Source organism: Cottoperca gobio, chromosome 3 (assembly GCF_900634415.1).
Source record: "Cottoperca gobio chromosome 3, fCotGob3.1, whole genome shotgun sequence".
NCBI classification, from domain to species: Eukaryota; Metazoa; Chordata; class Actinopteri; order Perciformes; family Bovichtidae; genus Cottoperca; species Cottoperca gobio.
In genome coordinates, this window is record NC_041357.1 from 24341162 (window position 1) to 24358548 (window position 17387).

The 17387-nt window shown below is 41.2% G+C and overlaps 1 protein-coding gene across 1 annotated transcript in view; it reads right to left on the reverse strand.

Moving 5' to 3' along the window:
• Positions 1–2516: 2516 nt before the first annotated feature.
• Positions 2517–17387, reverse strand: part of ush2a (Usher syndrome 2A (autosomal recessive, mild)) — a 159738-nt gene continuing 144867 nt past the window's right edge. The window contains 8 exon segments of the mRNA XM_029426054.1: positions 2517–2549; positions 2681–2817; positions 2903–3120; positions 4649–4811; positions 5812–5970; positions 9302–9459; positions 12288–12471; positions 13838–13945. Of these exon segments, the coding sequence (XP_029281914.1) occupies positions 2517–2549; positions 2681–2817; positions 2903–3120; positions 4649–4811; positions 5812–5970; positions 9302–9459; positions 12288–12471; positions 13838–13945 (1160 nt within the window).

Consider the following 17387-nt stretch of genomic DNA (forward strand, 5'->3'; position numbering starts at 1 on the left):
GACAGAAGAGTAAAGGAAGAGAACGAGGGAGGGTGTAGGAAGGGTGACTGGAGGAGGGAAAGGAGGTGGAAGAGGGAGGAGATATGGGACTGAGGAGGTGTAGAGAAGGGTTAAAGGTGGAAGAGGTAAAAAGAAAGAGGGCAGATGATGAAACTAAGGGTGGGGTGGAAGGAGATGTAGCTATAGGAATCCGAGGATGTAGAGGAAAACAGCACAGAGAACTGAGAAGGGAGACAATTTGGAAAACTTGCAAGATAGTGATGGATGTTTGCAGAAAAAGACAAGGAAAGAAGAAAGAAGGGGGGAAGGTGGAAGAGAGGAGAGGACCGTGGGGAGGCATGAGGTGAAGGCAGGAGCAAAGGTGGAAGTTTAGTTTCCCACTGAAGCCCTTGTCCAGAATTTAGCGAGAGTAAAACAAATCCCAATCCAGAGATGTTGAGGGAAAAGTAAAGAGGAAGACATTTCAATTTAAATGTCCATTTAAAGCAAAAGAAAAGTAAGAGAACCACGATGCAAGAAAGGCTACTTGACAGGGTTGTGTGAGTGACTAACATGTCTGTCAGAAAGGTGTAAAGCGTATGTGTAAAGTGTGTGTGTGTGTGTGTGTGTGTGTGTGTGTGTGTGTGTGTGTGTGTGTGTGTGTAAGCCAGGCAGCGCATAGGGGTCTAGTGAGGCAGGCCGCCTGCGCTTCGTACCCTCATTCCGTCCGATTGCCATGACGACCCCATTAATCAGCCAAGCTGGCACAGAGCAGGGTTCCCAGCCCAGCCTGAGATCAATACACACACAAATACACACATACCAAATGGACACAAGACACACACACACACACACACCCGCGCACAAACAGTCCAACCACAAACTAAGAAGATGCGCAGAAAAGAAATGAATGGATGAGTGAACATTAGGGAGAGTAATAAGTAATGATGAGGAATAATATAGATATAGAGTTGAAGTCTTTAATGTTACTTCTGGTAATCTCTCATTAAGGCTGAAAAAAGAAAGATGTTCCTATGGTTTCAAATCCTAATCTACAATAAATGAGAATCTACTATAGGACTTGTTATTAGAATTTGTAATAATTTAAAACAATGTTTTCATAATGTCCCTAACATCTACCCAATAAACCAAAAATCAAGTCAAGACACAAACTAAAAAAGTCCCAAGCAGCCTGCTCTTTTTCAAGTTTGTTCAGAACTTTGTTTCTCATTGTCTCTTCCTTTGTGTATTCCTAAACAAGGCACCTGTGTGACAAATGACCGCCACCAAAATAAGTCTATGCCATGTCAATGAGCCTCTCACACATACACAAACTCACACACGCACACACAAACACAGAGTGTTCCATATCAATGAGAAGGTGAAAGGTCTCCATTTACATCTTGTATTAATTATGAGTGACAAGCCAAAGGTCACAGAGGGAGAAGAGGCCGCTCGTATGGACAGAATATAGATCTGTGCTTCTACCTCTTCTCTCCCTTTCACTCGCCTCCCTCCTTTCCCTATCTATCACTCTGTCTCGCCCCCCCTCTTGTTGCTTCACTTGTCTTTTCTCCCCCCCTTCAGGATTTCTTTTGGTCTTACTTATTCTTGCTCTCTTTCTCACGTTCTCTATTAACTATATTGTTCTATCAATCTGTTGCTCTGTATTTTGTCCATTTCTTTTCTCAAAGTTTGCGAATATCGATTTAAATTCTTTTTTTTAAATCTCCGTTCCTCTTTTTTCCTCCATGTGCTCCATCTTTGGATCTCTATTTATCTCTTTTCATCATTTCTTTCTCTTCTTTACTGTTGTCAGAGATAAAAAACTAAATAATGTTTGCATGGATAACTACTGCATGTAAGTATAATCATACAAGACTGAGTTTCAGATTATAATGCAGACACACACACACACACACACACACACACACACACACACACACACACACACACACAGGTGTGAGGTGGTGTGCAGAGATGATGCTGGCGAATATCCCATTGCAGCCTTTGGTGAACATAGCCTGCTTACTGAGCTGCCAACTAATTTTTAGACTAGATGACATTCATTACCAGTAGTAGTGTGTGTGCATCTATCATACATCTGTGCTTGTCTGTGTGTGTGTGTGTGTGTGTGTGTGTGTGTGTGTGTGTGTGTGTGTGTTATTGGTTCAAGGAGGCTTGCTTATAGTTATTTCCTGTGCTGGAGTATCAGGAATGGCCCAGACTTGTGGGAAGGGCCCTGGAGAATAGCAGGCAATGGGCAGTGTGTGTGCGTGTGTGTGTGTGTGTGTGTGTGTGTGTCTTCAGGCCCCTCACTGGCAAACAGATGGCACCAGCACCACAGGTAGAGTCCAAATTTCTTCACATGCATCACAAATGACAATAGACACACACACACGCACACACATACACACATATAGTATATTTATCGACCATATACTTTTAATTAATTTTTTAATGCTTGGGAATTACACATAAACATTCACATGTTTCAGTTTATGATCTCAGGTTTTTGCATGTGTGAGGCAATCTTATCAGCACATACATTCCTTCGCGGCTGTGTGCAGCTGTGGCCAAGAGATATAAGAAAACAACGTATGATAAAGGGGGAAACTGTTCTCACAGATAGATGCATCCATGCTTCTATCATCCAGCATTCACTGTGTGTGTCTGCATCAATGTGTACGTGTGCATTTACCTCCACAGTGAGAGCAGTAACAGCAGTTGAGTTGAGCGTTGGGTCCCGTTGATGCTTCTTGTAAACCAGTCTATAATGGGAAATGAGACCGTTGGGGTGTCCAGGTTTACTCCATTTCAGATGGGCTGAGTATGCACCTGTCAAAGTGCACAGCACGTGGGAATGTTACAGTGATTCAATACGGGAACATTTTAACAATAGCATGTGACTTGGTGAACTCACTGGTGGGTGTAACAGTGGGAGGAGCCATATCTTGTGGTTCTGCCTGTAAGGTCTGAGCCAAAGCCCATTGGCTCAGGACTGAGCCTTTGGAGTTGTAGGAGCGAACCCTGTACTGGAGGTAGCTGAAGGGTCGCAGGGCAGGGCTTGCGTCGAAGAATTCAAGCGGCCCACTGGACCAGATAAAAACCAGCAGCTCCTCCTCTGTTCCTGCTGGACGCCTATTACAGAATAAATACTTGGATCAGCCATTCATGAAAATATGTTCAATATATTTTGAACATTTAACATTTAAATACCTCAAATGAATATAGTAAAAGTGTTCAATTGTACTTTGAAAAGATGCATTTAAAGTGAAAGTTCACCTCATAATCAAAAATTCATATATCTTTCCTCTTACCTGTAGTGCTGATTATCAATCTAGATTGTTTTGGTGTGAGTTGCAGAGTGCGGGCAATATATACGGGCAGCACATGTATACTGCTAACTCCCTTACGTAGCTAGCTAACGTTACAGCTCGGCTGTTAATGTTTACATCTCGTCACAAGCACGAGCCTCTCGCCATGCAGGCTTCCTTCTGCGGTGTGATATGGTTGGCGGATGTAGTTCGGTAGAAAGGAAATAGTTTGTACATGAAACTGCTCACAACACGGTCTTTTTATCATTTTGAGCAACCGGGTCATGTTTTCTGCAAAGAGACTTTTCTGTTGAGTTTTTTTAAATGTATTTCTTTCTGATTTGAGATCCACAAACCGAGTGACATCCAATTCCATTATACTCGAGAGAAGGCAGAAGTCTCTACGGCCAAATCTTCAACACTCTGGAACTCACATTAAAAACAATTTGGATAGCAAATAGCAAAACAGGTAAAAGGAAAATATGTATTTTTGGGTGAACTGTCTTTTTAAGATAAGCCTGAACAATCAATACAGAATAATTTTCATGCATTTTTAACTATTTTAAACTTTACATGTCTTTTTGCACCTGCACTAAAATTAAATTGACATTTTACTTTTTGTGTATTTGGAATATATTCAAAATATCTTTGAATTATGTTTGAATCAAAGAAAAAAAGGCATTTTAACCTAAACACATTTTAGTATATCTTAGTATACTTCAATGTACTGAAAATAAGCACAATTAGTTTGTGTCGAGTATAAATATAAAATATAACATCATGTCTTAAACATCATGTGTAAGTCCCTGGCTGATGCAAGCACCCTGATGTCTTGGTAAGCTCCTTTTGTCTGTGATTATGTACGGTTTCAGGTGTGAGTGTGCGAGAGAGATTTTCCTATTTTATCCAAGTCCCTGTCTGTCTGAGTCTGATCATTCCAGGTGTGTCAGTGTGTGTGTGTGTGTGTGAACTTCTATGCTAATGTCTGTTTCCTGAGGACTTAAAGGGCTTAGTCTGGTCTGACCCTGCATACAGATCACACACTCTTTGGTCAACAAGCAGACCACGACCTTCAGCATGCATTAACACATACGCGCAGATGCACACGCACACGCACAAAGTACGTAGATTGGTAAGCAGACATTTGCCCAGAGATAGATCACTAAAATGTCTACTGTCTTCTGGTTCATTAATGTTGTAGTGATAGACTGAGTAAATAATATCATCACATTGGTTTGTATGAGTATTTCAACATTTTATAAATAAATACTAAATAAAATAAATATTGCACATTACATTTGACTATTTGTGTAGATGTACAGTATATATGTGTTCGCGTATGTGTGAATTACCTGTATATATGGTAGGATGTGATAAGTCCGTTGGGTTTTTGTGGGGGTGACCAGTGGATCTCCAGGACACTGGATCCAGCTGCCTTTACTGTGGGGGGCAGCAGACCCACTGGGCCGGTCTCTAATGTCCGAACATACACACCCCCTCCTACCCCACACCCATCTCCAAGGGACAAAACCGGAACAATTTGTCACAAAACACACATTTATAGGAAAAGATGTTGGTTAAAGGTTCTCAATACCAAATTCAGAGCTATCTAAGAGATTGCCTCCACACATGACAACATGTGGAGCAGCCGCCCAGAAGCTAACGGTGCTTAACCTGAAAGGGGACCAAGGATGGCCTATACGCTTCCGCAATAAAGCCGAGGGTCAGTGCAGAGCAGCGGCCATTAGCTAGCCAAACACAGTGACATGCACTAAACATGCACCCGCGGTCAGACTGGCTATGTAGACAAAGCAGAGGAACTTAGATTACGACTCACACAGAAGGAGTGTGACTTCATTCTCATTGATTCATTGCTCAGGACGACATGATTTCACTATGTCTTTACATAGCAAATAGTTGTTTATTGCTATATTAATTATCTGAATGCCAAATAGAGAAACTTCATCACACATTGAACTTTTATTAAATACCGTCCATTCCAATTATAAATAAATCATTTTTGATACATGAATTCTTTCTTGCAGTTCCCCAGGGCTGACAACCTGTTGGTTATTTCTGTAGATGTTTTAAATGTAGAATCTTTTCTCCAACCACACTGCAATGAGCATCTGAACTTCATGAGGAACAGTTGATCGTCGGTTCCTTTGTCTTCTCTAAAACCAGGAAATAACAACTAAACACAAACAAATCATTCCCCTTCTGTGAGGCTGTTGTTGAAACGCATCGACAAGCTACAGCACAGCTAAAGTGGGCTGTACCCTGCCAGTGGAAGTTGATGTACATTTCAGCGGGGAGGATTATAGAGCTTGAACAGAGCAAAGAACTGCATGTCAATCACAAATAGCGCTGATATGTCCGTAAGTTTCTCGATGCTGAACTCATTAATTACAGTGTATGAGGGTTTTATTTATTTTAGCAACTTTGTCTCTTTACGGTGCACAACTAATGTGATTATTAATTTGATGAAACTTTCAAACTGTAATCAAACACTTACTAATCTGACAGGCCTGCACTCTGATGTAGTAGGCGGTGAACGGCTGTAGACCCGTCACAGTGAGGTGCCGGTCTTGACCAGCATGATGCATTATGGCTCGGTCACTTCCTGGATCTAACAGGATGTTGTAGTTTACAGGCTGGCTGCTGTTGAACTGAGCTGTGGAAAAGGAGAAAGACACACATGATATCATTATTTTTAGTTAGTTAAGTTTTTTGCCACAGTGCATGTGTACCTGAAACACAAAAAGCAGAATGAATGATGTCATTTTACACGTCATCAATCCAGAAGGACATGTCAAGCTGACCGTGAAAGTGTGATAGGACTCTTAGTTATCTTAAATTATTAGATAGAAGTTGTAGAAAATGCTTTGCCTTTGTATTGCTACCAACCCTCGACAGTGCACAGGTATATAATACATTTTAACATCAGAAGGTCATTGTCTGATTCAAAGTGCAAAAAAGAGAATTCAGCCTAAATACAATAGGCTGTACTATGAATACTTTACTAAAAGGCAGTGAACAGATCATTTCTTCTGCTTTATAAGGTAAATAAGAGCGTAACTCTTGTTTTTAATTCACTTCTTATAGGAAGGAACTCCATGTTGCATACTACCTGACAGTTTTTGAACATGGCCATGTTAGGTAAGTTTATAATACCAGAAGTTCACAGTATAGAATATAGTTAAGACCAAATGTTTGTATTTGATCATTTAAAGCTATAACCTTTATTCAAATATGAATAAACGTCAGTAAGGAAGCAACAATCTGTACAATTTATGATTTCCTACAAGCACACCTACATAGTTGCTCGTATTTTCTTTTTCAAACCGACTGAGCTTGCCTTCACAATCCTGGGTACTGTGGTCTCACAGCCAGACAAAAACACACAAATGTATACATACAGAAACACCCACACAGATACACACACACCTTGACTTTGTTAATATTCTCACCGGAGGTTTTTCCATAATTCAGGCCAACTGTATTGTGATGGGTTATTCAACATTCATGAACTCTGGATATCTTGAGAACGAACTGATTACCAGACAAATGAAAGACTTCAATTATTCACCCCCCAACTCACATATGCACACATGCACATGCACCTACACACACACACACACACACACACACACACACACACACACACACACACACACACACACACACACACACACACCTCTGACTTCAGCACATGGCGCTTTTTATATGAGCACACTTTGGCTGCATTAACACACTTTCACACAGTCCACACACACACACACACACTGGGATATTTATGTGTGAGCACACACGCACAGGGGTCATAATGCATCTTTTCTTCATCAATTCGTTGCTCAGTCATAGAGGTGTAATTGTCAATGTGATATTTAATTTCTATTATTTACAACCAATCAGCTGCTTTGCCATCTTCTATTTCACACATACACTTACACACAACACACACACACACACACACACACATGCATGCAAAGACACAAAGACGACGATCTAAGAATTGATCTTCGAGTAAATGTCTTTTTAATAGCCATAAGTCAGTGCTTTGGCTGTCGATGTATGCATATGAAGACACAAACACATGTGCATGTACATACACACCGACAGACACACTGTCAGAGAGTCTGGCACACACACATACACGTACACACACAAGTCGAAAACACTCCAGATTCTGGGCTCAGGGAGTTAACCAAGCGTGAGAACCCAGACGATATTTCCTCACCTTTAAAATCAACTCGTAATGACGATAGAATAGGCCTGCCTATGGAAATGGCTCCACAGTGATGTGCACACACACAACAAATACACATGTATAAAGATGCATGCATAAACACAGACACAAATATACAGACACAAAAGACACACACGCACACACACAACAAAGTGAAGTGTCTTTGCTAGTTGGCCCTATAAGCGGTTTCTGAGATAGGAAATCAGCCTAATGAGAGAGTAATAGTCAATGATAGATGGGTTAGGGCAGACAATCACTGCCCCATAAGCATGAAACTCAGCCCTGAGTGTATGCGCATGTAAACTTGTGTGTGTGTGTGTGTGTGTGTGTGTGTGTGTGTGTGTGTGTGTGTGTGTGTGTGTGTGTGTGTGTGAGAGTGTGTGTGTGTGTGTGTGTGTGTGTCCAGGTCTTGAGAGGCCAGAAGGTGAATGGAAAACTACACAGGGCTTTTGTTTCTATCTGACCCCTCGCTCTGTCTCATCATATCAGTTTAATATGGTGAGTATCATTTTCCTCTGTAGATTTAAATCCCATAAATGTAACGACTATTGTTTTAATGTTGGTTCGTGTTATTTAGATTATTGGGACATTAATTCATATAGATTCTTATTTCAGGGAATGAACTGTTCTAAGATACTGTATCACGTTTACTCTTTTCCCAGTTTCTGTGGGAATTAATTAATTCTACTCGTGCGTTCATTTCAGAAAAGCTCTTTCTGCAGTGTGACAAGTGTACGTTTAGAGATCTGTAAGTTAGAAAGTTAAGTTGAATGTCACTTCTCAGTGACCATGCAATTACCCACAATGCCACCATAATAATAATAATACCCTTGGTGAGTTTGTGCAGGCATTTACAGAGTAGTGTTGAGGTTTGACTGGTTAATGGCACATCCAAACACCAATAGAATTGCAAAGTGGAAGGAGCCACTGGTTCTGGAAATGTTATTATCAACCGTTTATTGGATTAAATCCAAAGTGGCAGAAATGAGAAAAAAACTACTTCGCTTGGAGGAGAGCTGTCAGCACTCGGCAGCTCTGGAGACGGACCTTTAGTTAGCAGCTGTAGCAACTTGAATTCAGCCAGCTGGGTGTAACCTGTGTAACGGTAGCAACAGAAAGTTTGCTGATCCGGCAGGGAGTCGGTACGGTCCGGGTTCAGAACTCCAATCTAACTGCGAACTGAAGATATGTCTCCCGGGGCTGCGGCTGCTCTCCTCCCAGCGAAGTTTAGGTTGTAGTTTAAACGAAAATGCGTTTTCTTATTTCTGCCACTTTGGATTTAATCCAGTAGACAAACTATCAATACGTACACGGACCCTGTACCTTCAACATGATTGACAAGCCGCTCGGGCAGCTCTACTCCTTCGTCCACTCGAGACACCATGTTGGTGGACTGAGGGCAGACTGGAGCTACAGTGACTCACTATCGCCTCTTGAGGTACAAGTGGTATTACATGACAGGACGGGCCGGGGCTAGCTGCTGAGACATCTTTGACATAACATTGGGACTGTTATTCTACACATTCTGTTGGTAATGAATTTTTGTTTATGTATTAAACAAAAAATCTGGCCATATCTTACAGGTTGTCCATTTCACAAACATCAGAAACGGCAGTGTATGTCGCGCCATTGTGATTCAAACTAAATACTCCCCACTAAAAATGACTTCCATCCATCCATCCATCCATCCACCCACCCACCCATCCATCCATCCATCCATCCATCCATCCACCCATCCATCCAGATAGCTACTCACCAGGAATGGTCCAGGCAAGAGAGATAGAGTGGGGGCCCAACACTGTCACATTGTGGGGAGCTTGGATCCCAGTGGGGCACGAGACCGATGTTTTTATAACATATTTGTCACTCACACCGCTCTCACCACCTGTTCTGGCCTCCAACTCATACACATACCTGAAAAGATAGCGGGTTAAAGAGGAGAAAGCAGCAAAGAGAAAGCACACGAGGGACAGGCAGAAATGAGGGATGAAACAGTGTTAACGGGACAGTTTTACACAAAACAATACAAAAGTATACAGCAAACACGTCGGGACCTGCTCGGGAACATGGAACACTTACACAGTGAAATAATGAAAGGGAGTTTAGATACCCCAAATATATGCTAACATGTCTCCCCACCAGTTTCTTACACGGTCCTGGCAGTTATGACACAAGCTGAACATATAGGTTATTTCAGGTTGACACAAAAAATGTATCTCAAATGAAAATATATTTACTTGTGCCAGTGTCTCTACATTGTTTGGTTCATTCTTCTACGGTTTATAAACTTGCAGACACTCTGTGCAAACTGTGCTGGAGGAAAACATGTAGAACCAGAACTAACTCAGCATCTCAGCTGCTCATTATACTTTCAAGGAAGGTCAGTCCAGCTGTGCAAACACAGTGGTTTCATTGATCAGGGAATGTGTGCGGTATTTTCCAGAGTTTTTATGTATTTGAAAGTCTGAGTTGCAGCAGAGTTGATGTAGATTATCGCCGTGGGATTGTTGGTATTAGTAAACAGGAAAAAGATGAACAACTGTATGTGATAAACATGTATATAGCAGTGATATATGAGGGCAAACATGTAAAATGTAAGTCCCCATCCTTACATGAGCACAGGGGGGATGTATTCTGTCACTTGTAGAAATAATTGTTAAACAATATTTGTGTCATACATTTTTTGCAATGCAAAAAGGGACATTTTGCAAGCTTTAAGAATGACCAGTTTGTATAGTTTCTGACAAAAATGCTCCATGACATTGCCCAAAAATTCCCTCGAGCTTCTCGTGATTAATTGATAAATTAAAACAACCACTGGAAAGACAGAAACATGGCCTCTTTCAACCGGCCCCCCGTAAAATGATTAAAAACGAATGTGTATTGCGTGCACATGTTCGTGTGTGTAAGCTCATACAGTGACCGCACTTGAGGTCCATCTCTTCCTCTTTCTCCCTCTCCGTCATACACCTCTCTCTCTTTTTCATCTGTGTCGCTGGCCCTCTCGTCTCACTCTCTACCGCTCTCGCTCATGACATCATAAGATAGATTTCCCTTTTAAGAGCGTGTGGCTGGCTGGTGCTAAAGCCTACATTAGCTGTGTAAGTGGGCCACCATTTAACATTAAAAGCCTTTAATTTGCTATAAACTCCGGCACACATGCATTAATAGGCGGTGGTGTTGGGTTATTGTTCTCGCACAGAGCGTTTTAAACAGAAGGACATTACTACCTCTGCAGTGGGTTAGAACACAGTCAGGAAAAGGTATTAAAACTACTCATATGTTGCTCTCATAGAAACACAAACGCACACACAAAGAGACACACAGAGCAAAACATAAATACACCTCAATGAGACACACCAACTGTGGAGAGGAGAGATAGAAAGAGAGAGACAGAAATCATGAGAGGAAGAGAGGGAAGCAGAGCCTGAATGTGATGGAGAGGGAGAATTGTATCATGGCATAAGGTTTCAGTGGGAGAATGAATTTAAACACTTCATCACGGGAAGATATTTACTTAAATGTAAACACCGCCTTGGGATATCAAAAGTCAAATGGTGTGTGTGTGTGTGGTAGGTAATCGGTGAATGGGGCATTTGCATCTGTTTGGCTGTGGTTGTGGCTGTGTGTGTGTGTGTGTGTGTGTGTCCTGCGGGGCCAGCCAGAGGGAATAGGTTAATTCTCTCGTCATCTTAGACACTTCCTGGGCTGCCGAAGCAAAGTGACAGCTAATCAACATTGTCATAAATAATCAATGGCCACTTTGAGCAGTCTCACGCACAGACACATGCGCACACAGAAAGGCATGCGTGGGTACACACTCGCACACGCGGGCAAAAACACACACAAGACTGCCTGGATAATGGGGCCGGTGCTCCCTGTGTAATTCTTGGCGCAGGGCTAAATTGGGAAAAGAAGGGAAGGAGGAAAGGAATGAGGTAAGAGGGAAAGGATGGGAGGGGAGGGCGGGAGGAGAGAGAAGTGAATAGGAAGCGAGACAAGTGATGAGAAGCGAAGGGTCGGGACGGGAATGCCTTCTGGCAGACTATCTGGAATTAGGGAAAATTAAACGTCACACACACATACAGTCCTATCTTCTTGCTTCCGTCCTTTCTCTTTCTCTTTCACACACACATAGAGGAGATTGGAGTACTGCAGGGTGTTATCCCAGGAATTCTATTTGGGGTAAGGAGAAATTGTCTCAAGAGAGAGAAGGCCAAGGAGAGAGGGAGGGAGACAGGAGAGAGAGAAAGGGGAGGAGAGGGGGGGGGGTATCATTTTACACTCCCATAATTAAAACAGAAAATCCATCTTAGAAAAAAGACACGGATTAATAAAGGTTAAATGAAAATAAACAGATAAATAAAATCTCCGCTCCACTGCTGTCTGCAAGCAAAAGCCAAATCTGATTTGTGTTTTAATATGTGTGTGTGTTGTGTGTGGTAATGTTTGTGTCTGTCATTGGCATGTCAAATATTTGCTCATTAAACGGCACAAACAGACATATACAGAGTGCAGTCCTGAGAGAGACATGGATGGGACGATAGGAGAGCTTTTAAAACAGGGTGACCCCGACATAAACACGCGTACACTCAAATGGGAAAATGTAGGAATTAAAGGGCTGATTAATTATGAAGCTACAAGTGAATTGTGGTTATGCATGTGCGACTTCCACATATGTGCGAACACTTGCATACTTTTGCGTCACGTGTGTGTAAAGCGTGCGAGTGCATGCTCTTTACCTGCGGTTTGGCACGAGTCCAGTGTCAGTATAATTCTGGTCACGGTGGTCACCGGTAAAAATTGTGCGACCGTCTCTGTTCAGTCTGTACTGGGAGATGTTTCCATTCGGCTGCGGTGGCTGATCCCAGTACAGCTCCACCGCAGATGTGTTTATTATCACATGTCTGGGGCTCGACCACACACCTGAGAAGCAAAGAAGGAAAGAAGTCTTCCGCATTAACTGACACCTATTATTCATCGTTTGTTTCAAACTAAAAGTAGAGTGCATCACCTCATGTGCACAAACGGGACTCTTCTGACATTAACTGAGGACAAGTTGAATCACTATTTTCTTACATGGTAACTGAGAATAGTGAGATTTATTTGTATGAAAAGATTATTACATTATTATGGAGGCACGACTGAATTATTATAATGATGGAGAAGAAGGCAAAGTTTTGTCATGAGAGGAAAGAACGACTGGAAGTGTTTGTAATGTTTCATTTCATTATTTGATATTAAAAGGAACACAAATGGTCTAAGAGAGTTTTATTAACAATTAATTCAAATTTAATTTGTTTACCAATTATATAAACATATTTGTTCATTTTAATCACACAGATTAATGTATTTTAGATGATATAAAATGATGTGTCGTATGCAGTACACTGAGACAAATGTGTAATTTGTGATATTTGATTTGATTTGATGTAGTGGAAAGGATAAGTGTGGGCGGAGGATCTTAAAAATAAAATATCATTTATTTATATAAAACAATAAAGAGTTGGATTAGTAAAAGGAAAGACAAAAGATGGGTAAGGAAGGTACACAGACGGGTTAAAAAGGTGCACAAAGGGGGAAATATAGATATTTAAATGGAAAAGGAATAGGAGAAATATTAAAACCTGTGCAATATGTTTCAAGAGGATGAGAAACAAGACGTAACAGACGTGGAGTGGAGAAGACGGGACTGTGGGAGGAAAAGATCAAGGGAGACGAAGAGTGAAGGAGAGGCGGCGGCGAGGAAGAGGAGTGAGAGAACATGAACAAATAAGAAGAGGATAAAGAGAGGGAATATCATCCTGATGGAATTTCTTTAATAAATAAAAATCTATGGCGGCATTTTATTCAGGCAACAAAATAAGGCTCCGTTCCACTGTCAGCGGTGAGGAAGAAGAGAGAGAGGAAGGTGAAGGGTAGCGAGATATAGGGAGACCAAAGAAGGGTGAGAGAGGGGGGAGGATTCAAAAAAGGAGAGCAGTGGGAGGAGAAAAGAATAGTGAGAGGAGCGGAGAGGAAAAAGAGAAAAACTATCTGAAAGATCAAGTCCGTAAGACAAAAGTACATTTTGTAAAAACTATTTACAAAATGCACAAAATATTGTTAATATTTCAGTATTTATCAAAATGATTTGAAAATATCTTTAAGTTTGAGCTGGTTCAATTAAAACAAGCTTTTACACTAATCAATTATATATTTTTGAAACAATACTATTTGGTATATATTATTAATATACTATTTGAATCTGCAGGGTATTCATAAGTGTGTGTTTGTGCATGTGTGTGTGTACCAGCAGGGGAGGCTTGCAGGGTGCGTCCTGTGGAAGGTGAACTGGCTCCACATCCCACAGCTGTACAGGCCAGCAGCACAAAGCTGTAGTCTGTGTACGGCTGCAGACCTGTAGCACACAGACAAGTACACACAGGATAAAACACATCACAAAAGGTGGAATCTTACACTTATAGGCACATGAAGGATGGACATTTAGATACATATCTTCTATGTCTATGTTTCATTTTTATTCTCAACAAAATAAACTGTGCGGATGAGTTTCTCAGAACCTGAGGTGGACAGAGGGATGTCCGGTACATAAAGGGATAAAGAGGGAGAGGAGACAAACATCAAAATGAAAAACGGGAGTAAGTGAAAGAGAGAGAGAGGAAAGCTTCCCCCGGCCCGTATCACAAGCTCTCTTCCCGACCGTTTTCTCTCTCTATCCATTTCACTCTCCCTCCCTCTGTTCTTTCCACACTCTCTCAACGGATGGATCCATATCTGTCGGTGTTAAATTATGCATGCCATAACTCAATAATGAAACAACGTAAAGATGGGCAGCCGCGGAACTGACATGGGATAGGACCGGTCCAACGCTGTAATGTCATCAGCTTTTGATCTATGATAATTATGATACCTCGGTATGCGTTTAGGCTACAGCATCCAGACATGATTTATTTATAGGCACCCGCTATGCAGTCTAAGAGAAATCACATAGCGACTGAGTGGTCCTTTAACTGCGACCAGAGGAAATCAGTTTTTGGTGTTATATTGAACCTTTTATGGGACAATTTGAAAACTGGAAGTTGCTAAAACATTCCATATGTACCTAAACAAAGTTATCCTTGAGTTAGAACCACTTTCTGGTGATTGAAAACCTTTGTCTCCTTCTGATATATTTTCTGCCTGGTTCTTGATATACGGAGGGTGGATGAGGATGAATGGACGGATGCAAATCCTTAATGTTGTCATGGGGGTTGACTGGATGTTTTATGGTCATTCACTTAGCTGACAGCATACAACAGCTTACAAATCAAATTGAAGGGAAAATGAAGGAATGAAAAAACGCCTTTATTTCAAAAGGATGAATACAAGAACAGGCTTTGGCGTTGCATAATACAGTGTGTTGAATTCCTTATTTCTGCCTTAAATCTATTTTACATTATACATATTTTACAACATTAATCATTTCTGATCAATTAGCTAAATGTGTTTAATATTGAGAAAGATGTTTTTTTGCATACTTATACGTTTTATCTTAACATAATTAATTTGAACAAAGACGTAATAATGTTTAACAGACAGCGAACACATTATAAGCTATACATTGTTTTCCACATAAAAGTGCAAATGTATTTAATGGCTTTCCTTTCGTATGTTTAGTATCGCAGGGCAAATAGCCAGTACGGTATTCTTAACTACCAGATGTGCGACATAATTTAATGTCACTGGTATTAAAAATGAGTCATCACACCTGAAATTTAGTGGAAAAAGACCACAATTTTAATATACGTAAAATAACATATTTTTTATATAATTTAGCAAATAATCTATTGGTGTTTCCAACTGTGTATATTTGGAGGCTGAGAGAAAGAAAGGGACACACTACTGTGTGTCTCAGCTGCTATATGCATGTTGGTACCCATCCTGTGTTGACTACATAGGACAGAGAACATGTGCACACAAACACACACACACAGTCTAATGCACAGCGGAGTGCTTCACCACGGTTTCCTCACGTCTCTTTCTACTGCTTAGCCTGCTTAACATGCCTCGCAGCCTGCCACGCTTAACCCAACCTCTGATCAATGTGTATGTGTCTGTGTGTGTGCAAATGTTCTCACAATGTTGCCCTGTGTTTGGGTTAAATAAAGGAAATCTGCCAGCCATACAAAAGTACTAGGGTTGAAGCGTAAGGCTCTGCTACACTATTTAACTGTGCAACTAAGCGTGTGTATATGCGTGTGTGCACTCCAGCATAGTAAATGATATCTACACTGCAAGTGATGTCATTTGTTGCAACACTGAGTAAAGCAGTAACCCTTCGCTGCATGTTCCTACAGACAGAGTGTCCCTACAGAAAACTGGACAGACGACTGTTATAATATTCAACACAGACAACAAGTAGACAACTTTATGAGGCAATGATTGCGTTTGGAAATGCATTCAGACGTAGTGAGACATATGAAATCTGTGTTCATAAACATAATATTCAAAATGCGTATTAATTACAGCCGAGTGGACCGATCAGATAACATGTTGATTTATCAGTTCTACCTTTTCAAAGGAGCGAACAGTCAGAAACTCAATGAACTACAAGGCCAAAAAACTGTTGATGGCCAAAAGTCACCTGCTTCTCCAGCCACTCTGTCTGGTGCCATTTCAAATATAAACCCAAACAAACAAAATGATACTTCTCATTCAACACATGTGCAGAAGGATTCAAACACACACACAAACACTTTTGATGTTTCTTGGTGTGTTTCAAATCACCTTTAAAACTGAAGCCTGAAGAGGGCAGTGTTGGTCTGCTGAAGAAATTATACCGAGTCTACCATGGTGCGTGCATACCTGTATGTGCGCATACCAGTGCATACACATGTGTGCTTATGTGCTTGATTATGGAAAGACAGAGGAAGCTTCAATCATTTTAACAGTGATCATCAGGAAGTGAAAACGGGTGAAAGGCGTTTTGATGTGAGCAGCCAGCGGCTCACTAACACAGAGTGAGACAAGGCTGTTACTGTCATCATGAGAGCTGGACACAAGCGAGATCAGTGTGTGTGTGTGTGTGTGTGCAAGACAGAGAGAAAAACAGAGAGACACTTTGGCAGTAAGACAGAGTAAAGAGTTGAGGCTTACATTCAAGTTAAAAGTCAAAAGAGAGCATGTGAGAAAGAGAACAAACAGGAGACAGGATGTGAGACTGTTGTTGTGGATTTATCTTAAGTGTGTGTATGTGTGTGGGTGTGTATGTGTGCATGTGTGTGTGTGTGTGTGTGTGTGTGTGTGTTTGTTGCAGTAAAGAATAACTGATTTAAAACGGCATTTTATTGACAGGTTGCCGTTGCCTGTTTGCATTAGAGAATATGATAGGATGATGGGCACAGGCCGCAATACCAAGCCAATTACCTGATACACCACATAGAGAGAGAGAGAGAGAGAGAGAGACAGAGAGAGAGAGAGAGAGAGAGAGAGAGAGACAGAGAGAGAGAGAGAGAGAGAGAGAGAGAGAGAGAGAGAGAGAGAGAGAGAGAGAGAGAGAGAGATGAGAGAAAGATGAAGGAGATGGAGAGAAGGTGGGAAAGCCAGGCAGGAGAATACGAGTAGTAGTACATGTGAGGACAGCTGAGAAAGAAAAGACAGAGAGGGGGTACACTGATGAGTAAGGCAGGAGAGTGAGTAGAAATGAAGAGGAAAAAAGAAACAGAGTGATAGTAAAAAAAACAAAATTTGCTTCATTTGCATGAGAAACAGAAAGAACAGAAGATGCATCAAGAACAAGCAAGGAAACAAAAGAAAACAGCGAGAGAGAGAGAGAGAGAGAGAGAGAGAGAGAGAGAGAG